Genomic DNA, 27,264 nt, shown 5'->3' on the forward strand with positions numbered 1-27,264 from the left:
AAGTACTCACCTAAATACTGCGGACAGGTTTCCAAATTAGGTCCATCTACTCTGTAACCTTCAATCGACAACAAGTCAGCTGAAAATGTCCGATTATAATATAGTAAGTCAGTCAAGTCAAAGTCAACTTTATTGTCAATCTTTTGGTTTGTGTGTACAGAGAGATCAAAATACCGTTTCCCACAATCCAGAGGAATACAAAATACAAATATATATATATAAAAATATGTATAAAAATATGTATATATACACTTGCACTATTTCTATTATATTCTATTTTATTGTATTTACTTGCACTATTGTATCTGTTTTATTGTGTTACTGTGACCTAAGATTTCCATTGTCATAACTACACTGTAGCTATGTACACATGACAATAAAAGCCTTGAATCTTGAATACACATACGCCGTAGACTGACTCTTACTCCTGTGTTTGGTCGTGCAGCGGACATCCTGGTGTACATCAACGACAGCTGTGTGTTGGGCCGCTCCCATAAGGAGGTGGTGGAGATGCTGAAGGCGGTGCAGATGGGTCAGAGTGTGGATGTGGTGCTGAGGAGAGGATACCCCATGCTCTACAACCCCGACGGGTGTCCCAAACAGAGTATGGAGTCGGTATGTATTGTATTTAAAGGGGACCTATTATGCAAAATCCACTTTTTCATGTCTTTCATACATCAACATGTGTCCCCTCTGTGTAAAGAGACTCTGAAAGTTTCAGGAACAAAGATTCTCTCACTTTTTGTCCTGATCCATTTTTATAAAAACCTGTCTGAAAATGAGCTGATCAGATTTTGGCCACTTTATGATGTCATAACGATTTTTTGTCTTGTGTAACCATTAACCAATCACCAACCAAGGTAACCCCCCCCCCCCACCTTATCACCTGCATCTCCTCCTAGAGCACCATTGTGTTCTTTGTAACCAAATATCTCTCAGAGGGGCGTGGGGAGGGGCTCCTTATTTTCATCTAAAGTAACAGACAGAGAATCAGCACTTTTGAAACAGGGCAGAAACAGAGGGGATTATGGGATGCTGCAATGATCTGTTTGGTGTTTGGAGCCAAACACTTCAGAGACATGTTTTGTATGTATCTGAGACCTATAATATATTGATGAAAAACAGGATAATAGGGGACCTTTAACACGGTTTGATTCACTAACCTTGTGACTGTTTTTGTAACCCTATTCTACAGCCGCAGACCCCCAGCGAGCCTTCGAACCCCCCCAATGTGAGGCTGGCACACCTCACTTACAGTCGAACGCTGGACGCCAACGGCAGTGCGCCAGGTCAGAAATATGACATGCTTTTTTTAGCCAGACACTCAGGTTGTAATGCACTAAAGTTAGAAAAGCTGAACACAAAAGGGGAAAGAATTTAAAGAAATCTTGAAATATATATTCCAGATATGGAACCTTCCTTACATTAACGCATTCAAACAAAAAATAAATGTCATATTTAAATCAAGTTTTCTACATAGTTTTTCACCGTTACAGGTTCCCCTTGGACTTTTTTAATTATCTCTCCTTATCAACTCCTAATTGTTGCATAAAGTGTTTGAAAACAAGCATTAATTTGCTTCCTCTGCCAATTCTCTCAAAATGTGGTTACAATTTTGACACCTAAAACCATTACGAAACTAAATTCAAAGAAATAATTTGTACTCTACCAAAACTGGCCTCTTTATTTGAGTTTGTTTTCGAAGTCATCCAGTCAATCAGATCTCATTCATCTGGTTTTATCTATACAACTTTTTTTCTTCTGTTTAACGATTACACACCTGTTATGTTTTAGTCTTTAATGTCTAATGAGAATTGCAAACGTGCAATTTAAACTCCTTTATATATCCTCTTAGTATCTGTCAGTATTTTAACTTTAGTGATTATTAATATTTCACCTGTCTTACCAACTCTTTCGCTCTAAAATGCAGGACTGGGTCACACCCCGCCCTCCTACGCTCAGCCAATGACAAACGGTCTGACAGGCCCCCCCACCCCGACTCTCTCGGACCCCCCACTGGGTCCCCCCCCCCTCCCAGACAGGATACCGGCCTCCAATCACAGCGACTCTGATGGCGGGATTTCCAACGCTGGGACACGAAGGTGAGGATGTGTATTTTGTAAATTGTAAAAAAAAATGGTTATCTTTATTTTATTTTTATGCATGCTTAGTTAACATGAAGCTGTCTTTGGCTCTTTTCTGCTGTAACAAATGTAAATGTCCCCTCTGTGGGACGAATAAAAGTACTCTGATTCTGAGAGGAGGGTAGCAGTATGAGCTATGCACTGTTAGCATTAGCACTGTTAGCATTAGCAGTGTTAGCTTTAGTAGTGTTAGTAATAGCAATGAAAGCATTATTGCTATGAGAGCACATATAGGCTTATAATTTAATAAGTAATTAAGTACGTTTTTGTGTTTCTATTATTTTCCTACGGTACTGTTATGATTGGCTGTGAATAAGAACATTTGAAGGACAGACCATCTATTTCAATTTATTTATTTATTTTTGAGAAAGGGTTAGGTAATATAAGATTATTTTCTTCTCCCTGCTCCTTTTTGGGTATTGTGTGTTTATAGAGACATGTTTTGTAAATAATTGTTATACATTAAGTTGAGCATACCATGAACGGAACAAATAAAAATGAAATATATGTGAAAATTCATGAAATATCTGTTTTCTGCCTCCAGTCGCAGGTCTTCTCTGATTCGCTACAGCAGCAGCACTCTCCCCACCCTCTCGTCCTCCTCCCTCCTCCACCATCAGAGCTCCAAGTCTTCAGAGAGCGACTTATCAACGTCAACGCTCCCCATCTCCTCCTCCACTCTCCCTCTCTCCTCCTCCTCCTCCCACACTCTGTCCAAACTCCCTCTCTCTCAGCCAGAGTTGGGTCTACTGCTCCAAAACTCCACCAGCCCCACCACCACCACCCCCATCACCTCCTCCTCCTCCACACCTCCTGGAGCTCCGGTTCAGCGCCCAGCGATGCCTCAGACCTCCGTCGCTCTCACCCCACCCAGAGACGTCCCATCCTGCGGCTTCAATGGCTGTCCGGCCAATCACCAAACCCCCTCTCCGAGCTCCAGAGGAAACCCAGGGTTGGCGCTCCCTCTCGGGGCCGTTTCCCCCGGGTCGGCTCCTGGTGGAGAACTCGTCCCGGTGGCCCTCGGGCGCAGCGAGAGCGGAGGGATCGGGTTCAGTGTGACGGCAGGGGGGCAGGGGGGTCAGTTTGCCGTGGTGAGGAGGGTCTGGGATCGAAGGCACTGCCCCTCGCTGCAGGCAGGCGACACTATAGTGAAGATCAACGGAGCAGATGTGCAGAGCCTCAGCTTCTCTCAGGTAATAGATTATTACACCAACAGGCAAACAATCAGGGTCAAGGTATTCTCAGAAAGCTTCCCTCTCATTGAAGAAGAAGAAGACATACTTTATTAATCCCTCACAGGGACATTTATTTCTCCACTCCGTTGTGTTTTTACACACATTACACACACAGGGGAGGATATACATGCACAAACACAGAGGATATACATGCACAAACACAGAGGATATTACATTACATTACATGTCACTTGTTAGACGCTTTTATCCAAAGCGACTTACATACTCAATACTGTGTGTGGGCAATCCCCACAGGAGCAATTTGGGGTGAAGTGTCTTGCCCAGGGACACAACGACATGCTGACTGCAGTGGGGTTTGAACCTGTGACCCCCCCTGATCCGAACACCAACGCACAACCCACTGCGCCACACACCTCCTCATATATATATGAGGATATACATGAACATGCAGAAAGAAGAGGTGGCAGAGCAGAGAGGCTGCCAGTTATCCGGCGCCAGGGAGCAGTCTCGAGGTTAGGTGCCTTGCTTATGGGCACCTCTCCAGCTACCAGCTCACTCCATATCTTTTTTTGGGTCCGATCGCAAGAATGGTCTAATTACAATGTCCACCAAACATTGGGGCATGTTTCTGCAAATGGTGCATTCACACCAGAGCAAAACCAAGATTCACTCCGCGTTATTCGAGCAAGTTTCACCGAGGGGATCATTTGTGTAGACCAGAGGCCTGTACTACGAAGCCGGTTCAACATAACCTGGATATGTTTGAGTTAGCCGGTTGGCCTAATCCAAAACATACGCGCTCTCGCTAAGCGGTCCTACGACGCGGGTTATCAAGTGGATCGCTCAAGCCAGCCGTGTCCTATCTAGTTAGGTGCGCGTTCAACGGCAGTTTAAACTGTATTTCCTTTCTCCTGTAATGTGACTTGATCGCTTTAAACTCCGCACACTGAGCTCTGATTGGTCAGCAGGCAGTGCTTTCACTGAGTTGATCTCTTAGCAACAAGTTGCCATGGAGATCTAGCCCGCTAAAAAGAGAACCAGCGTCGTAGGACCGGAAACCCTGAGTTTTCCCTGAAGTTATCTCGCTAAGCGAAAATCCGGCTTCGTAGTACAGGCCTCTAGCAGAGCTTATCTCCATGTAGATACCAACAACGACAACAAAGTTAACATATTCTGCCGTCATTTAACTGTATACCTGGGTCGTCATGTCCGGTGTTTACGCACCGTAATTCAGAGCGTGTACCAGTGTAAAATTGACGAGGGCTCTCTAGCAGACATTTTAATCCCTTTTATGAAAACTTTTGGTAAGTCCACATATCTGCAGACCCTGCCTGATAGAATAACCCTCAATTAATTGTGCTGTGAAATTCAAACACAGGGTTTAAAGGTGAAGCCAAAAGGTAAACAATGAGGATATTTAGCATGACATAAAGTATGTTGCGTGCTAAATGTATAAAACACCTGCATCAAACCACACAATCTTAGAGTTGCAAAAACATTCCTGTCAAATAAGTAGCAGTAAAGTTCCTAAGTGAAGTTTTTCAAAGCATCCTTTTTCTTCTTCAAGCCCAAGATCCAGGAAGTCATTGACAATACAGTGTATTTTAGTTCTCTTATTAAGCTTTTGTTTTTCACGGAAACCAAGACTGGGTTTCTCCAGCTAGTCAGAGGACAATGGCATTAAACATTGTCCCCTCTCCTGGGTTGAACTGCTGGGTGACTTTTGAGTCTTGCATCGCACTGGGTGGTACCAGGATGTTGTTTTCCTTTCACAATGAATGGCATATTATCATGCCTCCAGTGTTTGAGTCTGAAAGTTAAAAGATAAAATGCATACAGGAAACTATGAAAATGCCATTTAAACCCATTGAAACCATAACAATTGGTGCATTTCCTTCCTCAGGTCCAAAGAACCCTGCAGGAACACACCAAACAGGGAGAGGTGGTGCTACTGGTCTACAGAGGAGGTACAACTGGAGATTAAACACAATATAAATCACCTTTTTTCCTGACATTATCTTTCAGACTTTTTAAAAATCTTTCCTCAAATATTTTTCAAATGATTTTCATTATTTTTTAATGTATTTTTCACATGTTATTTCAGGCATTTGCCCATCATTTTCTATATTATTTCACTTTGTTTTGTTCACACTGCTTAGACCTTCTTAGTCTACTTTCCCAGACATTGTTTACATATTTTCATATAATTTCACTTGTTATAAAACATTTTCCCGACTTTTCTCTTAACATATTCATTTAGTTTCATGTCATTTTTCACACATTTTCCAACTTTCTTTTGACATATGTTTGGGAAGTCCCACACATATTTTCCAGACATTCTCCATTTTTCATATATTTTGCCGTTAACATTATAAATAGAAATTGGGGAAAGTGAGTATAGCAGTACATTGGGAGGGAAATGGGAATGTGTTGTGAGGAAGAACAATTAAACATGTTTTTGGAAATGTGAGGAGGTTACGTTCCAAATAAAGACAGAAGTAAAAGCTGAAGCACTTAGTCACAGCAGTTTCAGTTAGAGCCAAATTATCTTCAATCTGGGAAAACATCCAGCGCCTGGAGAGAGCGTGTGTGTGTGTGTGTGTGTGTGTAGTGTGTGTGTGTGTGTGTGTGTGTGTGTGTGTGTGTGTGTGTGTGTGTGTGTGTGTGTGTGTGTGTGTGTGTGTGTGTGTGTGTGTGTCTGTCTCTGGCTGCAGTCGAATCGTCTCCAAAAGATATTGGAAAAATATTAGTAAGTTTCAATAAAATTAAAAAAAAACTAAACTCTATTCAACTATTTCAAAAAGTGGCTATGGTGCATTTTTATACATGATTTTAAAATGAGATTAACACTTAGTACAACATGGTGACTATGTGTTAGAGTCAGTGTCAGGAAAATATATATATATATAAAGTAATAAGAATAACTAATAACTAACTAACTATAAGTAAGCACTTTAATTTCAAACAATAAACCGTCAGACTGACCTTCGGCCTCCCTCTGGATCCCTTCATCACCCGGCTGTCGATGTCCAGATCTGCTCCCTCTGACACGGTGGACGAGTCTAAAAGAGAAATATCAAATGTTGTTATGGATTAATTTTACAATCATTTTTAGACAATATTACTTTCACAAATCAAAGAAGAATGTTGGTGTATGAACGACTTCATTTTAGTCCCTTGACAGTTAACATAATTGTCGATCAGTGTCTTAAAAGTTGTAGTAGGTTCCTGTCTATAAACTCTGTGTAACTTGTTGTTGGTGTTGTCGGACATTCAAAATATCTTGCTGAATATGCTTTAACAAAATATACTCTGAGATCTTTGGTTAATAATCGTCTTTCTCTGTTTTACTATGTGTTTAGTTGCTGTTTGCTCATTTAGTTCATCCATTGTTCTGCTATTATTGGAAAGCACGTTGTAACTGTGTTTGAGAGTAGAGCTTTGATATACAGTATTATATTGGTATCTTGATATGAGACTAGATAACCTCTTAGTTTTGGGATGAGCAATTCTAAAGTGATTTAAAGTTAATAGATGTTTTTATGTTGGGCAAATAGGCGAGGCTGCTACACCCTGAGTTTAGTGTGTTTTATATTATTTTATTAGTGGTGTGTGTGTGTGTGTGTGTGTGTGTGTGTGTGTGTGTGTGTGTGTGTGTGTGTGTGTGTGTGTGTGTGTGTGTGTGTGTGTGTGTGTGTGTGTGTGTGTGTGTGTGTGTGTGTGTGTGTGTGTGTGTGTAAATATTAGTTTTCCTGTGCAGGTGGCACCTTGTTTTGCAGCCGCTGTATGAATAGATGTGATTGGGTGTATGCCGACTTGTATATATGTGTAAGAGCTTTGAATGAATGCAAAGACAAATATAAAATGTTGTCCATTAACCATTATTTCCAATATTAGCTTTCTATTTAATCAATGTTTACTTGTATTGTTATTCTGATAGGCATAGTGTTGGCATTACTTCTTATATACACTACATATGTATTCTATTGTTTTGTATTCATTGGTTGTTGTTGTTGTTAATAAGCAATCTCTTGAACAGGAGCTTATTTTTAAGATTATTTTAACATCTCATTTTATTTTAAATGTAAACCCCCTTACTTTAAACCTACCATTGTGCAATTTACACTTTATTTGTACAACTTATTTACACTTTGTTGATGTTACTGGCTCCTTCAATACTTTTGTATGTTCACTTACTTGCCTTAAAATACTTAAACTTATTGTTTTACCATGGTGTAATCATTTATTTTAATTTTAGTGCTTGCCTATCTCCTCTTTAATAACTTTCTCTCTCTCTCTCGCAGGTCCGATGTCTTCCCCAGCCGTCACCCCAAATCTCTACAAGACCCTCCCCTCCCCACACAGCCTGGCCACTCCTTCCTCCTCCTTCCCCCCAACTTTAGCCGACTTGCCTTCCCCATCCACGGTTGCCTTGCTGGGGGGCGTCCCCCCACTCAGCCAGGCTGGCTTGGCCCTGGAGGGTCCTCAGGAGGGGCACCTAGCAGCCATAGGGCCCCACCAAGGTAACTACCCAGAAACAGAATCAGAATACCTTTTTTCGTCCCGCAGCGGGGACACTTACAGCGTTAAAGCAAAAGTGACAAAGCAGATAAAAGGCAAGCAATCATAAAGTAGCGAACATGGAAAATATAGAGAAAAAGGACACATTAGTAATACAAAATAAAAGACAAATAAGTGCTAACAACATTTAAATAGCTAAGTGAACATATTAAAGGGGACCTATCATGCAAAATGCACTTTTTGATGTCTTTTATACATAATTATGTGTCCCCGGTGTGTCAGGGAACTCACAGAGTGTCCGAAAAATAAAACCCTCTCTCTTTTCCTCCGTACCCAAATCTCTAAAAACGGGGCTACAACGGAGCTGATCCAGATTTGCGTCCGATATGACGTAATATCTGAAATGTGGACCCACGGCCCTATCAGAAACGTTGCTATCAGAAACAATGCCCGACTGTTTTGGACGTAATATGGTCTTTGTTTACATTAGCATCGCTAACACTCAGAGCTAACCTGTACTGGAGAGCATGTGTGTGAAGAAGCAGGAAATAAAAAAAGGAGAATTGCCAATAAAAGTATATGTATTGCACAATGCAGGTGTATTGCACAAGTTCCCAACAGTCTGTATTTCCCCCTTGAACGACTCCTTCTGTCTCCTCCTGTAATCCTTTCTCTATAAATCTCTTTATGTTTCCCAGGGGCCCCTCCTGCGCAGACGCCTAACGGGCCCCCAGCCTCGGCCCTCATCCAGAGCACCAGCTTCCTGGACTCAGTTCCTGTGACGCTAACCTTAGAGCCACGGGACTTACTGGGCGTAGAGGAGAGCGCCGGCGGGCCTCCCCCCAGCAGAGGGGGAGGAGCCATGGGAGCGATAGCAAAGGATGGGAGAGGAGGAGTAAAGACGGTGGAGGTGGAGCTGAGGAGGAGGTCGGGAGAAGGATTCGGATTTGTCATCGCCTCTCAGGAAGTGAACGGGGGTGAGTACCCATCACATCAAAATTTAGACAGCAATTACTTACAAAACATACAAAATGCAGAATAAAGAATACATGTAAGCTAAAAATAATAGTACCCATCACTTTTGAAGTCACGGCTGTTGTGCTTTTTTACATGATGGTCCCTAAAGGTCATATTATCTGATCAATCAGAGAAACTATGTGGTTCCTTCCGATCACACTTTTTTTAAAGCTCTTTTGCAATCGAGTGAAAAGGTGGATTTGTTAAACAAAATCTTGGAATATGGAAGAAAAAGTCTGCAGGCTTGGCTGAGGCTTTAAAAATGTATGAATTTGATTAGGCAAATTGCGACAAAGTCCAATGGATAAAGATTTAGTGAATAAATGATGACTCACATCAGGCATGAGACTTCAATAAAGCCTGAAGAGACAAATATTCTCCTCATTGCTCCAAATGTCATATTTTCATACGGATTTTATATTGGTTTTTTCATTAAAAATATGATATAAAGTAGCAGAAAATAAGCATAAGCATGAACCATTTGTCAATGGAGTGGATATTTTGAAAAAAATAAAAAAATCTCATGCAGATGTTACACCAAATGTTGTTTTCAAACAATTTTACTGTTGCAGAAAAATGCCAGATATTGGAATAAAACCACAAGATTTGTGTTATTGCTAAATTGATTTGCTGGTGCAAGCAAGGATGTCATCACTCAGTCCTTTCTTGTTCTGTGATGTTCTGTTAAAAAATGCATCTCATTAAGTTTAAGGCTTGGCTAATGCAAATATTGAAGTTCATTACATTACATTGCATTTAGCTGACGCTTTTATCCAAAGCAACTTACAATAAGTGCATTCGACCAAGAAGATACAAACTTGAAGAAAACAGAATCATATAAGTACATCAGGTTTCATAGAGCCAAAACATTTCAAGTGCTACTCAACTGGCTTTAGATAAGCCAGTCCTTGGTTAGTATATAAGTGCTTTGTTAGTAATTGTATTGCTCGAAGTGGAGTCGAAAGAGATGAGTTTTCAGTCTGCGCCGGAAGATGTGTAAGCTTTCTGCTGTCCTGATGTCAATGGGGAGCTCATTCCACCATTTTGGAGCCAGGATAGCAAACCCACGTGTTTTAGCTGATGGGAACTTGGGTCCCCCTCGCAGTGAGGGTGCAGCGAGCCGTTTGGCTGATGCAGAACGGAGGGCACGTGCTGTATGGTTTAACCATGTCCTGGATGTAGGAATAAGTTCAATGATGGGAACATTGTCAACAACCAATAGGTGACCTTCCTCATCAAACCTTGTAGACAATAACATGGAGGGGAGTCACGGGAGGCTCAAAATACCTGATAAAGTCTCTGTTATCTTTGATTGTGAAAAAAGGAGAGTTGTTTGAGTTGATTAGAGTATTAGTTAGGAGTGTTATTGCTGTTGTTTTAGATCAGACTGCGCTGCAAACCAGGGCATTTGTGACAAAAAGCAGCTCTTTTTTATTGGTCCTTTGTTCAACAGTTCCTTCTTGTAAATTTCCATCAGAAACCGGAGGGGAAAAAGGAGTCTAGCTGTAGTCATGCAGTGTAGTGACACTGCATGATCCCAAGTCTTTGCAAAGTCTTATATTCTCTGTGACACTACTTGACTTAAAAACTCTTCAAATGTAAGAGATTGTCAGAGTCTAGTCTTTGAAAATACTTCTAAAAGTCTTCTTGTGTATAGTAAGTGCTTAAGAACACAAGTGTTGGTGTTGGGACGGACTCTAAATAAATCATCAGGATGTTGTTTGTTCATAATGTGGCTGTAATGACGTCTGCAGCCTCTAGGGGGCGCTGACAGCTCGCTGTGTGTGTGCGTTCACAGTTAAAATGGTTGATTAAAGCTTCTGTGTCTGTTCCACTGATTCAGCTTCATTCATGTGGAAGAACAACGAGGTTTACAGCACGGTTAAAGAGACCTCAAACGCATCGCCTCCTCTGAAACGTAAACAATACGTGTGTATGTGTGTGTGTGTGTGTGTGTGTGTGTGTGTGTGTGTGTGTGTGTGTGTGTGTGTGTGTGTGTGTGTGTGTGTGTGTGTGTGTGTGTGTGTGTGTGTGTGTGTGTGTGCGTGCGTGCGTGCGTGTGTGTGTGATCTGTACTCAGTTAGCCACGCCTCCCTTCCAGCTGTCTCCCTCTCGCTCTGACTCCAGCTCACTCTCAGTATTGCTTGTTCGCTTTCAGAGGCAAAACCTGCCTCACACAGAGAGACAGGTGTACAGAGAGACAGGTTTACAGAGAGACAGAGAGAGACAGGTAGAAAGAAAGACAGGTAGACAGACAGACAGGTAGCTTCTGGTTTCTGCTCTGTTTCTACTCTGTTCATCATGTTGGAGCGACTGCAGTCCGCTCTGAAAACTGTGAAGGACTCCAAACGTAAGTTTCTCAGCGCGCGTGTGTGTGTGTTTGTTCAAAGTGTGTTCCGGGGACCACCAGAGGTTCAAGGTCCTTATGGGGTCAGTGACATTTTCAGATTCATTCAGTAGAATAATCATTATGTAAAGAATGTGTATTTCTTTTACAAATATTTACGTTTTTAAATGTTTAATATTGCTTTTTAATTGAGCACATATTTAACTCTTAAAAGCTGCAAATATGTTTAAGACATGTCTAACATTACTAATCATTTAGATTTGGGGTTAAAAAGTCTATGTTAAATTATTCCAAGGGACAGTACATAAGGGAGTCCTGGGTTTATGCTCTATTTTTGTAGTTCTGCGCTCGGCTAAAGAAAATCTTTACTCAACTTAAGGCACTATTATTGTGCGTCATGTTATTTTGATGTAATTTAACACTAAATATTTTACTAGTTGTTGGAAATGTCATGATTTCCACTCTAATATCTATTTTATATTGCTTTAAAAACACCTCCTTACATTTTTTTTAAACTTCAATAAGTTTAACAAGATCACATCATAATAACATTATATCCTGATCCTGAACACACCTTACTGCATGTTGTTAACTTAGCGTCATGTGATATCAGCTAATAAAAGCTAGCATCTAACTTCAAAATTGTTTGTAGTTTCAGTAGGTAACTACACAACACATGGCATTAAAACTACTCCCTACATTAATGATATATTGTAAAAGTACATGTGACATTACTGCATAATGTATTAAAAAACGTTTGGTCAGATAAAAAAATTATAATTAATGAACATATTGCCCTAACCCTATTCCGTTGAAATACCTTCAATCCATGCTTTAAAAAATATAAAACGAGATGCCTAACTTTTTCAGCCAATTAAAGTTATATGAATATCCTCCTTCAAAACAACTTTTTTACACAAAGGATCTAAAGTTGTGTCCACAAAGTTAAATGCTCTTACATGTATTCATTAGTGATAAAACATATGACTATAACCTAATTTGACAATCGTAAAAGGAGCCATTCCTCATATAATTTTCTTTTAAAACTTGAAGTACATTTTGCTTTCAATAGTTTTGTACTTGTTACTTGTGTACTCTGTTTAGGGACATTTTAAATGTAGAACTTAAACACTGGCATTTCTACGTTTACTCAAGTAAATGATTGGTACTTTCTCTACCTCTATCAGGGACTTTTACGACACTATTTGTTTATCTTCTGCATGTCAAACCTACGTAAATTCACGTTCCCTCTTTTCTCATTTTTGTCCTACTTCCCCTCCTCCTCCTTCTTCCTTATCAGCACTCAGGAATGTCTTAAATGGTTTCACCTCATTGAAACTGTGTGTGTGTGTGTGTGTGTGTGTGTGTGTGTGTGTGTGTGTGTGTGTGTGTGTGTGTGTGTGTGTGTGTGTGTGTGTGTGTGTGTGTGTGTGTGTGTGTGTGTGTGTGTGTGTGTGTGTGCGTGAGTAATATCCAGGTCAGTCGAGCAGCAGCTGGTTTCACCGTGACTATCAGTGGATTTACATGTATGAAGGACAAAGTGTTTAGTAGATTAAAACACAAGAAGACATTTTCCTGATAAAACTAATCGCTAAGTAACTATGTGACGTAATGTTTTAACAGCGCTGCTTTCCATCTAGTTAAATAGCTCTTGTAAAAATGATCTCCTGTGAGTTTTCTGTTTCACTGCATTAAACAGATATGTCTAAATCTGTGCAGATTAAATATAAAACGTGTGTAAATGTGTGTACACGGGTCAGATACCATCAGGGGAGAATTAGTAAACATGCTTTTGTGTTTTTAGTGAGCTAATCCTTTAAGAGGAGTGCACTTTGGCCCAGGCTGCAGCTCACAGAAGAATTATAGAAATGAATAAATACGATTATTTCCAGAGAGAAAACAGCTTTAAGGCCTTCATGCTGTTTATATGACTCAATTTAATAGCTTCGATGGTAAAGTTAAATACAACTGGGTTAAAGCTTTATTTTGAAGACTTTTATTTGAAAGTTATTTTAGGTTATTTATTTTCGTATTCTTATAAACGTGTCTTTCACTTTGGTTTTGATGTATAAGTAAGTTGTTAAAACCGACTTCAATTGTTTCTATTCAACCCTCCTATTGTCTTCGTTTTCCCCCTCTTACTTTGGTGTTCACGGTCAAATTGGACCGGTCCTGTTTTAACTGCTATTACATTAACACAAAAACCATTAATCATCACCAAATTTCTTTTAACACCCTTTCAAACTGTAAATATTGTATCAGACTACTGGTATACATGAACAACTGCAGTAAATATACAAAGAATAGACACTGAACATGTATTGCGTGTGCCAGGTGTGATCCATGTGGGGGGATGGGCACATAAGAACGGGAAATGTGTCAAATTGTTCTGTGTGTGTTTGTGTGTGTTTGTGTGTGCCAGGTGTGATTCACATGGGGGGATGGGCACATAAGGGGGGGAACACATCTAGAGTGTGTGTGTGTGCGTGTGTGTGTGTGTGTGTGTGTGTGTGTGTGTGTGTGTGTGTGTGTGTGTGTGTGTGTGTGTGTGTGTGTGTGTGTGTGTGTGTGTGTGTGTGTGTCTTTGTCTGTGTCTGTGTCTGTGTCTGTGAACACCATGGGTGTTACAAAGTTGACTAAATCATCCAAAATTCAATGAAAGTGGTGATCAGCAATTTTATATGTTCAAATGTCTACTGTGAAGGATATCTTAAAGCTTCAATGCAATCGAATGTAAAACTAAAAAGTTATTATTGATGAAAGTAGTAAATCGGTCAGATTTGACCCGAAGACAACAGGAGGGTTAAATAGTATTTTTTGATTTCACAGTTTTTGTATTTCTTCAGTAAAAACTGTTTTTATGACTCTGAATGCTTTTTGTTGGTTTTACGCAAAGCTAACGTTGATCCGCTGGATATCCTCTGAGATCACCACTGTTTATTATTTAATATTTGTAGTGTTATTCTAATTATAAACAATGTACAAAGCATAAATAATGTTCTTCCTGTCAAAGGTGGGGGGTTGAAACTTAGATAAAAAACATTATGATATTGCTTATTTTGTAAAATGGTCTGGAGGAAGAAATCTAAGAAAATAAAATTATCAGACGGTTAAAATATTTGTACAAAATATATTTTATTGCGAGGTACAGAATCGAGGAAGGGGAATATAAATTAGACATTAAACTAAACATTAGGTCATAAAGATGTTCTGTCTCTAACTCTACAGAGGTACTTGATATTGCAGTATTTCCAATCATTTCAAGGTGAGCTATCTGGAGGGATGTTCACACATTGCAGACACTTCTTTTATCTAATTAGCAACCAATGACTGATCTATAACAACACACACACACACACATATACAGTATATACGCAGACAATTATACAGATAGACGCACTGCTGAACTCAGTAGGGAGTGTTTGTGTGCGTGTGCGTGTGCGTGTGTGTGTGTGTGCATGCGTGCGTGTGTGCGTGCGTGCGTGTGTGTGTTATATAACAGTAAGCCTCAGTGACTCACAGCTGACTGATGGAGCTGTCAGTTTGAGTCCAGATGTGACTTCATGTTCAGACACAGTAAACCAAAAGCTAGATGTTCATACTCAAACTAATCAGAATCAGTGACACATAATCATTATTAAAAGAACATTCACTGATAAACATGAAGTACAACTTTAATCTGACATGTTTCTAGAATGACATTTAGATTTTTGTTTAGTGTAAGAGCTGCATTGTTTTGGTTTGAGAGATAAAGAGTGACTTACAGTCCAGTGAAGAGATGCAGTAGTAGGTCGTCAGCCTTTTCTATCATCTGTCCTGTGAACACAGAGGAAACTATAAAAACATCATTCACAACACTATAGAGAGGTGCAGATATGAATCCCAAAACCAATAAATTAGTCCACATTTTACCCCTTCCAGTTAGCTAGTTAACACAAGCTGAAGAGATTAAAACGTTTTGTCCTATGACATAAAATACATCGGTAAATACCCCACTGGTGAATTTAAAAACAGCGGTTGCTAACTGTGTCCAAATGAGACAACTAAACGCCATCACGCCCAATATTAGCCGCCTTTAGCTTAGCGGTGGTGACCTGAAGTCATGTGACCGTGCTGTAGTTCCTTTATATCCCAACATTAGCCGCCTTTAGCTTAGCGATGGTGACGTGAAGTCATGTGACCGTGCTGTAGTTCCTTTATATCCCAACATTAGCCACCTTTAGCTTAGCGGTGGTGACGTGAAGTCATGTGACCGTGCTGTAATTCCTTTGTAACCCAATGTTTGCTTTTTACTTCTGGAGATTGCATTTACTCTTCAATAGTTATTAAAGTGGTGTTACTATGTGTAGATCATCCCGCTGAATAAAACATATAAGTATCATTAAAGTGTGTTTGCCACATTTCTGATTATCTGCAATATACACAAATCCAATGGAAAAATCCCTTTGGCTTTTTGTCAGGGGAACCAGGGAGATGCTACCTTCAGGGTCTGACTAGAACAATAGGCCATCACTGCACCACTGTATTAACATCTGCACAAGCCTAAATTGGTCTTAAATAAACATCTCAACTAACAGTGAAGAAATTAGGTTAATGTTACGTAAAAAGTGACTGATAGCGCTTAGATACTGGAGTTTTATCAAAAGGTAAAGGAAAGGATCCCTAAAGTTATAATGCACTGGCACTAGTTTTTTCTTTTTATATATCTCAAAGTACCTTAAAGTCTTAATAAAAAATCTAAAACCAGAGAAAAAGGGTTAAAAAATCTGCATGGCTTAAACTCTGTATCAGCGAGATCTGAGGTTACACCTCTTAATTAAAAATATATACACATGTTATTTTTAGGCAAGTTCAGAAGAGCACGAAAGCCACAATGACCTACTTACTGTAACGCCCCTCAGTGCTGTTATATATTTTAGTAATATGGGTAAGGGATTTGAGAGTGTGTGGGGGACACCAGGAAATCAGACTTAACATTTTCACGATACCAGAAAACGAGTATTTGATACCAATAACATTGAAATGCCACTATTGTCGATTCGCAGTGGCATATCACAGTAAAAAGTAATAGTAATCGTGAGGATTTTAGCCAGGTTATTATTCCCTCCCTAATATTTATGTCATACTGTGAAAACATCATATATATTTCATTCGGTGAAAATATATATTTTTCATACAATTGAATCTCCGTCGATTTTCAACTTGTGAAGATTTCAAAATGTGCGATCAACTTGGCACAAAGATATCAAAGTCACAAAGTCCCTCTATCTGCTAAAAACACAATATTATTATTTGACAGTAAGTCCAATTTAAATCAGAGGTCCACTAGAAGAAAACGGTGGAATAAAAAACATTTAAAAACTCGAGATTAGATTATAAAATGTCACAAGAATACAAATTCACAAAAACAAACCCTGTGTTTTAAATTTGTATTCCTGCTAATAATATAGGGAAAAATTAGCAATGTATTTAAACTCTCTGTATATGAACAGTGTCATGTTCCTCTGTATTTAAAATATGCATCAAACCCATCAAAGTAAAAAACATTTTAAATTTAAATTCAATGTTTAATTATTTTGTATACATTGCATTTCTTTTTTCTTTTACTCAAACAAAGTAGTTACTCTCTGATTAGCTTTGCAGTTTCAGCAGCACCAACTGTGAGACTTTCTAATAATAGTCACTTTAATCCATAATTTATCACCTCAACCAAGTCGAGCTATGTGTGTGTGTGTGTGTGTGTGTGTGTGTGTGTGTGTGTGTGTGTGTGTGTGTGTGTGTGTGTGTGTGTGTGTGTGTGTGTGTGTGTGTGTGTGTGTGTGTGTGTGTGTGTGTGTGTGTGTGTGTGTGTGTGTGTGTGTGTTGTAATGTGTGTGTATGTGTTAATGTGTTAACTGTGTGTGTGTGTGTGTGACAAACTGGAGCGCAGGTGAGTCTATGGTTACCGTACTGTGAAATTGGACAGAAATCACTTTGACGTAACGCACGAACACGTGCACACACACACACACACACACACACACACACACACACACACACACACACACACACACACACACACACACATACACACACTTAAAGCAAAAGTAGTGTTTCTGTGTTCATGTGGCAGCTGCAGCTCAGTTGCTACATGAACACTGGACTGATGATGATGATGATGACCTCAACAGGTTAATATTTCATTGGTTCTCCATCTGCAGCAGATCTGGAGTCAGCGAAGTTTAACCAAATGTTCAAATGCATCATTCATATCGTTCATATCTTAGACATAGATACATATAAATTAATTCAAATGAGCTCCACCTTTAGCAGCTGCAACCTTAAAGTGATGAACACATATTATAATGCATTTAACAAAGTGTTTTCTTTTTTGCATGATGTGCACTTTTACTTAAAATATATTTTGTACTTTTCTACCACACTTAAATGCAGTACTATTTTATACTGTTCTATTCCTACCTTTACTGAAATTAAGGATCTGAGTACTTCAACTGCTTTTACATCAACTCCTTACTTATTTATAACAACATAGTGTTAAAGGGCTGAGGTTGGGCTAAATAAATAATGTATTAGTAACTGGTGACTGTCGCTGTGAGGTAGTGCGGTTACGTACGGTGTCCTTTGGTGTCATGAAAGGCGCCCTTAAAGGTCACCTATCATGCTATTTTTAGGCAATAGCATAGGTCTCAGATATATAAAAATATATAAAAAACATGTCTATGAAGTGTTTTGCTCAAAATACCAAACAGATCACCCATTCTAGCCATGCCTCATATCCCTCTATTTCACTTCCTGTTTCAAAAGTGCTGATTTGGGGTATAAAGCTTTAAAAAAATAAAAAATTGATAAAAAATTAAAAAGGAGGGGGCTGAGCTCATGCGGGACCCGGCAGCTACTGTCTAAACTAAACACTGCCGTGATGAAACGCCATATCATGGATTATCAAGGATTATTTCTGAAACAGTATGGAGCTCAAAGGCTTTCTCTCTTGCCGGTTATACCACAAGGTGAGTTCCTTTTTATTTCCTGCTTCTTCACACACATGCTCTCCAGTACAGGTTAGCTCTGAGTGTTAGCGATGCTAATGTAAACACTGTAGTGATCACTAATTAACTAGGTTACATAATTCACTCATGGAACTACAGGTTGGGGGTATTGTTTCCGCACGGACACATATGTTGACGGTACCTACTGTGTACCTACTGTGTGTCCTCCCTTTCGCTTTCTCTTGTCTTCCCGGGCTGCGACCCGACAGCATGTCCATTTCTGCTGCTCATTAAAGCCAGATTTGCACCTTCGATGCACCGCCTCCGACTCCCTTCTCTCTGCACTACATTGGTGACCCCGACATAAGTCTCGCGAAGGTTCCGAGACTGAACCGAACACGGCAAAAAACACTGTTTTTCTCGGAATGCCGGAGATTTTTGGAGACGTCCGTGGCTGCCACGTGCGCGCGGACAGTGGCTCGGTGCGTCCTCCGGAATGGCCGCGGACGACGCTCGCCATTTCCACGGCTTTTCGGCACTGGGGGACAGCAAGCCTTCCATGGAGCCGATACACGACCATGCCTGGTTTATTTGGGACATGCGGCTGCATGTCCAGCTGGTGACTAGCAGCTAGCGGCTAACGACATCCGACTGTTTTTTTTTGTGGTGCCGGAGAGGAGGTTCGATCAAGTCTGGTCGGCCTCGTGTGGATCCTCTCGCTATTTCGCCCACCTGTTTTTGTTCGTGGACAGGACGACCCTTTTGAGCTTTTTCTGGTGCCTGAGAGGAGGTTCGACCATGTCTGGTCGGCCTCGTGTGGACCCTCTCGCTTTTTCACCACCTCAACGGCGGCTTCGGACGTCGCCCATGCCTTCTTCGGCCCGTGGGTGGCGCGCTTCTGGACCCCGTCTCGCCTCGACTCTACGGTTTCGGACGTCGCCCATGCCTTCATCGGCCCGTGGGTGGCGCGCTTCGGGACCCTGTCTGGCCTCTTCCCTCGCCTCTGCGGTTTCGGACGTCGCCCATGCCTTTATCGGCCCGTGGGTGGCGCGCTTCGGGACCCTGCCTGGCCTCACCTCTAACCGCGGCTCACGGTTCGCCTCGACGGCGGCTTCGGACAGCGCCCCGTCTGGCCTCTCCCCTGTCCACGGCTCCCTCCTCCCGGGGACACGGCTCCTTCCTCCCGAGGACTTCGTACCCGCCGCCGCTGTGCCTTCGCCTGCGGCCGGGCAGCGCTCCTACCTGCTGGGGATCACCGGGATATTCACGCCTGTCCCCACGTCGCAAAAAAAGCGACCCTGCTTTCTGCGGCCCCCTGACGACGGCCCGTTCCGGCCCGCCCCCCACCCCCCGGTGGGGATGCCCTCGTTAGGGCCCCTGCCCTCTCCTGCGGTCCCCTTCCGACGGCCCGTTCCATGGCCCGGCCCTCGCCGGCGGCCCCGCCCTCCTCGGTTACATAATTCAATCATGGAACTACAGGTTGGGGGTATTGTTTCCGCACGGACACATATGTTGACGGTACCTACTGTGTACCTACTGTGTGTCCTCCCTTTCGCTTTCTCTTGTCTTCCCGGGCTGCGACCCGACAGCATGTCCATTTCTGCTGCTCATTAAAGCCAGATTTGCACATTCGATGCACCGCCTCCGACTCCCTTCTCTCGGGACTACAACACCGACCATATTACGTCCAAAACAGTCGGGCATTGTTTCTGATAGCAACGTTTCTGATAGTGCCGTGGGTCCACATTTCCGTTATTACGTCATATCGGATGCAAATCTGGATCAGCTCCGTTGTACCCCGTTTTTAGAGATTTGGGTACGGAGGAAAAGAGAGAGGATTTTATTTTCTGACGCTGCGTGAGTTCCCCGACACACCGGGGACACATCTTTATGTATAAAAGACATCAAAAAGTACATTTAGCATGATAGGTCCCCTTTAAATAAAATATATTATTATTATTATTAAGGTTGTGGGTTCGATCCCAGCCCCTACACTCAGGAATTTCTTAAGTTGGCCATTACGTTGGCATCTCGTGGACTTGCGGAATCTCACGTTAGCGAAATTGTAGATTATGAACAATAAAATACAAATGGATTTAGTTTACTTGCACAAAATATTCCAGTGTTTGTATTTTTTTTCTGAGAAGACAATCTTCTAAAGCGTTTTACATGGCGAATATGAATATTAGATGTATTCCAATGTTGATTTCTTAAACATTGACTTATACCTACTTTTCCTTATCCATCATACTACATCACAGTTCTTGTAATTGTAGGTCATAAAATTGCTATCATACAGTGGGATTTCGTGTTTTTCTGTTGGTGTATTTTCAGAGGCACGGTGATATTTTTCAGCGTCAGAGTTTCCTCCAGCTGTCTGTCTGGATAACATCAAACTCTCCTCCACCAACATTTATTTTTCTCTCTGCAGCTTCGTGTTGTTCCACTCAGCACTTTTCTTATCAGCTCACATGCTAACATTCACCCTCCCACCTCTAACCGAGTGTGTGTTTGAACACGGTTAAACACACACCCTTTGTCTCTTTGATATTTGACAGGACTGACATTAAAGGAGCATGCTGGTGTTTTTCCCGTTTCAGCCTATTCTCTATGAATCCTGTTTACGTTTCAATCCTACTGGGTCCAGTACAGTTTATTATTTTAGCCCAGAGTCACATACTGAATTTCCTGACCATCCCAATTCTCCTAAAGGTCCACCAAAACCAGGAAACGCGCCATTTTATAAATCTTCAATCATGTTGTCGGGTGTCATTACTTCAATTCAGAAAATGGTTTCATTTAAAAAGATGTGTTGATCCACTATATGCAAACAGTGTTGTAACCTAACTTCATTTCTATCTTATTATTGTCTTTATCAATCATAAGAGCAGAGGCCCCAGTATTGAGCCTTGTGGTGCACCTGTTTCGCAGTTTTAAGGTTGTGACAGTTTAACTTACAGTACAGTATATGGCTAAGAAGAAATTATGTATTATATAACATCTATTTTGATTCCTGTTCATAATGTTCCCTAATATTTAGATTAATAACCTACCTGCAAGTCAAGAAATATAACATTACAAGTCAACAAATACTAACGTTCAGATCAGGTTTCAACCAACAGCAGCACTTCAGAGACCAGCTACATGCATATGTATACAAATATGCTGTATGTGAGGCTCTACGCAGTTGTTTTGGCACACTTCATGGTCTTTTTTGAGGGTCTTTATGGTCGCTTTGAGTCTTTGTGGTTGTTAAGCCTTTTCTTGAGAATCATTTTTAGTCTTTTTGTGATTTTCTTTGAGTGTCTGTGATCATTTTCAGTCTGTTTATGGTCACTTTGAGTCTCTGTGGGGTCGATTTGAGTGTCTTTGAGGATCATTTGCAGATCTTTTTTGGTCATTTTGATTATCTTTTTATTGTTGTTTTGCATCTATGTGTTGTCATTTTGTATTTCTGTTGACACTAAATGTCTTTGTCGCTGTTGTGAGTATCTCTAGTAGCTTTGGGATGCTTTGTAGTCGTGTTGAGTTGCAGTTTTTGAGTTTAATTGTAGTTGCTTCGATTTTCTTTCTGGATGTTTTGTGTCTTTTTGTAATCGTTTTGCATCTCTGTTGACCCTTCAAGTCTCTTTGCGACTCTATTTTCTTCCAGTAACATAATCAGGGTATATGCAGGAATCCTGAAGACACATTGAATACCTATTAAGACCTTTTTTAAGACCCTTTCCATACATTTTAAGACCTCATCGCCACTTGGAGTTTTAACCGGTTACCTTGGCGACACACTTTACCTCACATTGACTATATACAGTATGGATTGTCCTTCCTCCTTATCTTCCAACCATTTGGACGCAGACTTGCATTTCCCCATAACGATGTTGTTTAACAACCGGCGTAAACGGACCTTCGCGCGCTATCAAGCAGTGAGCGTGCGATGTCCTGTTCAGATGACGTCAAATCCAACGGGATGCCATAAATAAACTACACAGAATCACACTACACACCTACGCAATGATTACATTCAGGCAGACTGTAGAATACAACCTCTTTGGACTATTTATATACTTGCAAAATGTAATACCTTGGAAAATGCCGTTTAATACTTTTTAATAGCCTTAATTTTCGCTAAATTGATTTATCAATTTTTAATACTTTTTAAGACCCCGCGGACCCCCTGATAATGCAGATATAGCATAACTATGAAGATCTAGTGTTGGTAGTTTATAGTGTCTTGCGTTAGTTTTGGTTGAGACATGAAGAAAGAAAGAAAGTCTGACAGCTTCAGCTTCCTACCACAGCACATCCTCACTGAAACTGCTCTGCACAGACATATTTTAAAGCTTTTGGGGACATTTGATATCTTTATTACAGACAGGATGGTGATGACAGAAAATAAGAGATGCCACAGAGGCCATAGATGAGGCAGTTTATGGTGTCAGTATCACATCTCCTTGAATCAGAATGATACTAACAGCTGATTGTCCAGATTTAGTCCATGATGGAGACGCAGCTGGCTGTGATGTAACTGCAAAGCCTCTTACACTCACATAAAGATAGTCTTTTTTTAAAACCTGTAAACTGTTGTTTCACACACTAAATGGACCAGAACAGAGGTTAAATCCTGCAGAAACACTCATCTTCTTACACACACGTTTAGATTTATTGGAAGGTTTGAGAAACTATAATTTTCTGCAGGTTAGAAAGTCTGGTTTCTGTCCTGTGGGTTTTATCTGCGGCTGTTTGACTTCACAACTTGAAACTATGCAAACAGCCAGGTTGGGTTGCTTCATGTGGTCAGTTTAAAACCGTCAGTCTATCTGTGTGTGTGTGTGTGTGTGTGTGTGTGTGTGTGTGTGTGTGTGTGTGTGTGTGTGTGTGTGTGTGTGTGTGTGTGTGTGTGTGTGTGTGTGTGTGTGTGTGTGTGTGTGTGTGTGTGTGTGTGTGTGTGTGTGTGTGTGTGTGTGTGTGTGTGTGTGTGTAGCTCATGAGATCATTTCAATTTCTTTGTCCTCAGAAAGTTATTAATGTTTCTGAGCCAGAAAATCTTTCCGAGAATTTCTCTCCCTTCTCCTCCTCCAAGGTTTCCACACTGATTCACAATCAGGTGTGTGTGTGTGTGTGTGTTTGTGTTTGTGTGTGTTTGTGTGTATGTGTGTGACTTGGCAGTTGTTTTCAAGAACAAACTCCCACAAATGTCTCTGTTCAAATGAGTTCAGAGCTGGAACAAACTGTCTCTTAATAATGATTTAAAATGTGTTTTAAAACACACAAACTACGCAATTGCTCATAACTTTGAAAAAGACATTACACAATCAGCAGCACAGCATTACTCTTGGCTTTCCAAGCCGTATCTTTGAACAAAAACAACTCCTCATCTATACAAAGAAACACAGAACAAGACGTTCAAAAGCGGATAAAACATGCATATCTAGGAGTATGTACATTTGTAAAGATATGGATGAAGTTTGAATCCAAAAAGGTTTTAGCTTTATTTTAGTTTGAGAAATTAATATTTTTGGAGGAATATGTTCCACAATGAGGTCTAATATGAGGAGATAAAGACTGTTGGCACTCGAGTTACAAGCTTTGACTAACAAACACTAACTGCCTTATTAATATACGCCGATAAATGCTTCAGAAAAAGTAATGATGTTAAAATCTGTGGTCTAGGAAATGATGGTTAAATTGTTTTAAAAAGTCTCACGACTGCCTGCGTTGCTTCAGATAAACTGACCACTAGATGTCGCTGTCAGGTAAACACAAACAGGTCGACTTCCTGTTGTCAGATTTGTTGTCGTGATGTGTGAACGTGACAACTACAGCTTCCTCTCCTCTTCTGCTTCTTCCTGCAGCAGCTGTTAGTTCAGCCGAGCACACTGAGCACACCTCAATAATTAAAACACATTTATTATTACTCAGCTGTCAGAAAGAAGAAGATCCAGAGTCTTCATCGTTAAAAAGATCTGAGTTAACAGGGTCATTCTGTACAAGACCCGGGAGTGGCCTTAGAAAAAAAAACGTTTTAGTTAGTGCAAGCAAGTCGAAAATCGTTACCTCACTTCTTAAATCTTTGGATTCATTTGTGGTCACTAGTCAAATAGTTTTGGCAGTGCAAAGGGTCATGACATTCACTCCATCCGCCACCTGCTTCAGGCTGTTATCGTTGGTCGCAGATAGCTTAGATTTACATTTGGGAAGAGTAATTAAGACATGTTGACCACACTTTGCAAAGGATTACTGTCAGTGAAACTCTTAATGAGGATACTGAGAGCTTGTGGTGAATGATATTGTTGAGGATGCTATTGACTTGGACTATGTCGATTGGAAACCTTATATTATAGTTACAGCTGGATGTGTGCAAAGTGTTAGGATTCTGCATCACGAAAGATGGTGCACATCACTTAATGCTTCCATATTTACATTTCTGGTTTTGTTAATAAAAAGGCACAAAACTCAGGGATTATCTACAGTATGGACATTTTGAGTCCATTTGTGGTCAATTTTAGCGCCTTTTTCAAAATGTTGGGTATTATTTTTTGGGACATTTTGTGCCTCTGTGGATATTTTTAGTCTCTTCTTCACCTTTTTTTGAGTCTCTGTGGTGGTTTTGAATGTCTTTGTGATCATTTAACATCTCTTTTTTGTCGTTTGATGCTTTTTGAAGACATTGTCCTACTTATTGTTCTTTTTACATATCCTTTTAGTCATTTTAAATCTCTTTAAGGATAAGTTTCGATTTTGAATCTCCTCAGTCATTTTGAATCCCTTTGTTGTCGGTTCAGTCTAGTATTAAGTCTAGTATTGAGTCTGCTTGTGGTCATTTTGTTTATCTTCGTAATTTGACGTGCCTTTGGTGTCGTTTTTTTAATCTTTTTGATGACGTTTGAAGTCTCTTTGTGTTAGTATTGAGTATTTGATGAAGTTTTGAGTCTCATTGCGGTCGATTTAAGTATCTTTATGGACTTTTTAAGTTACTGTTACACCTTTTGGGTCTTTTTAAAGTCTATTTGTGGACGTATCGAGTGTCTTTGAGGTCATTTCGGCTATTTTTTTGACGTTTTATGTGTAGCTGTTTGCATTTGGATCCTTCAGTTTGTATTGCCTTTTTTTTTTAAACGGATCATTATTTCACAAAATACAGTTATTCTAATAAAATGGTCTTAACTTAAAGTGGACCTATCATGCTATATTTGAATAATATAGTGTAGGACCATACCTATATAAGGCATATTTATACTTTTTTTTTTTCAAAATACCAAACAGATCATGCATTTCAGCCATGCCTCATTTTGCTCAATTTGAAAAATGTTAGCTCTATTTTTGCGAAGGCTGATTCAGTGAGAACAGCACCATCTAGAGGCCTGGCATATGTACTACAGCGTCTCCAGCGCTTTCGAACGGCAATGGCCGTGGCTGTCTCCTCCTGATTGGTGGAGTTGGCCCAATAGCCGTAGCGCCACCGTCCTGACGTCAGGACAGTGTTCAAATCTGGATCAGTTTTTATCAGATCCGTTGCAGCCCCTTTTTTAGAGATTTGGGTATGGAGGAAAATAGAGAGGGTTGTGTTTTCTGACACTTGGTGAGTTCCCTGGAACACCGGGGACACATATTCATGTATAAAAGACGTACAAAAGTGCATTTTGCATGATAGGTCCCCTTTAACTTAAAAATGTTCTTATTCCAACCAAAACCATTTCAAATATGTTTAATGTACACAGCTCCATTTCTTCACAGGTGTCTGTAGCCTTGTGAATCCTCTTATTTTCAGTTTCAGGTACGATGTAATATTGTCAGCCCACCTGCTGGTCTCTCAGCAGCCCATGTGATGTAACTCCAGTCTGTGAACAGTCACGTTTACACTGTGGCCCCGGGGCCTCGTACTGTAGATCTCTGACTCCGTGCAGCTGGTTTGATAGTTGCGATTGTTTGTATTGCCTCTCTTACTGGTGGACAGCTGTACTTGAGTATTATTCCCCCCCCCCCTCCTCTCTCCTCAGCCCCCTCCCTGTTGTCTCACCGGTTCGTGACGGTGCGTCGCGGCAGCCCGGCGGCTCGCAGCGGTCAGATCCAGCCTGGAGACCAACTGGAGACGGTGGAGGGCCGGGCCGTCGGGGGTCTGCAGCACCGAGACCTCGCCCAGATCCTGAGGAGAGCTGGGAACACCCTGAGACTGAGCATCACTCCCAGACACCGTACGAACACACACACACACACACACGCACACACTAATAAAATAATATAAAACACACTAAACTCAGGGTGTAGCAGCCTCGCCTATTTGCCCAACATAAAAACATCTATTAACTTTTAAATCACTTTAGAATTGCTCATCCCGAAACTAAGAGGTTATCTAGTCTCATATCAAGATACCAATATAATACTGTATATCAAAGCTCTACTCTCAAACACAGTTACAACATGCTTTCCAATAATAGCAGAACAATGGATGAACTAAATGAGCAAACAGCAACTAAACACATAGTAAAACAGAGAAAGACGATTATTAACCAAAGATCTCAGAGTATATTTTGTTAAAGCATATTCAGCAAGATATTTTGAATGTCCGACAACACCAACAACAAGTTACACAGAGTTTATAGACAGGAACCTACTACAACTTTTAAGACACTGATCGACAATTATGTTAACTGTCAAGGGACTAAAATGAAGTCGTTCATACACCAACATTCTTCTTTGATTTGTGAAAAAATATTGTCTAAAAATGATTGTAAAATTAATCCATAACAACATTTGATATTTCTCTTTTAGACTCGTCCACCGTGTCAGAGGGAGCAGATCTGGACATCGACAGCCGGGTGATGAAGGGATCCAGAGGGAGGCCGAAGGTCAGTCTGACGGTTTATTGTTTGAAATTAAAGTGCTTACTTAAACAGTTATTCTTATTACTTTATATATATATATATTTTCCTGACACTGACTCTAACACATAGTCACCATGTTGTACTAAGTGTTAATCTCATTTTAAAATCATGTATAAAAATGCACCATAGCCACTTTTTGAAATAGTTGAATAGAGTTTAGTTTTTTTAGAA

The 27,264-nt window shown here is 40.6% G+C and overlaps 1 protein-coding gene across 1 annotated transcript in view; it reads left to right on the forward strand.

Moving 5' to 3' along the window:
* Positions 1–27,264, forward strand: part of LOC117477488 (membrane-associated guanylate kinase, WW and PDZ domain-containing protein 3-like) — a 50,643-nt gene that overhangs the window by 18,012 nt on the left and 5,367 nt on the right. Inside the window, exons 10-18 of the mRNA XM_034124159.1 lie at positions 446–615; positions 1,196–1,289; positions 1,931–2,102; positions 2,689–3,337; positions 5,244–5,307; positions 7,645–7,863; positions 8,560–8,838; positions 26,209–26,403; positions 26,981–27,057. Coding sequence (XP_033980050.1) covers positions 446–615; positions 1,196–1,289; positions 1,931–2,102; positions 2,689–3,337; positions 5,244–5,307; positions 7,645–7,863; positions 8,560–8,838; positions 26,209–26,403; positions 26,981–27,057 — 1,919 coding nt within the window. The remainder of the gene's footprint in view (positions 1–445; positions 616–1,195; positions 1,290–1,930; positions 2,103–2,688; positions 3,338–5,243; positions 5,308–7,644; positions 7,864–8,559; positions 8,839–26,208; positions 26,404–26,980; positions 27,058–27,264) is intronic.

This window comes from Trematomus bernacchii, unplaced genomic scaffold (assembly GCF_902827165.1).
Source record: "Trematomus bernacchii unplaced genomic scaffold, fTreBer1.1, whole genome shotgun sequence".
Lineage (NCBI taxonomy): Eukaryota > Metazoa > Chordata > Actinopteri > Perciformes > Nototheniidae > Trematomus > Trematomus bernacchii.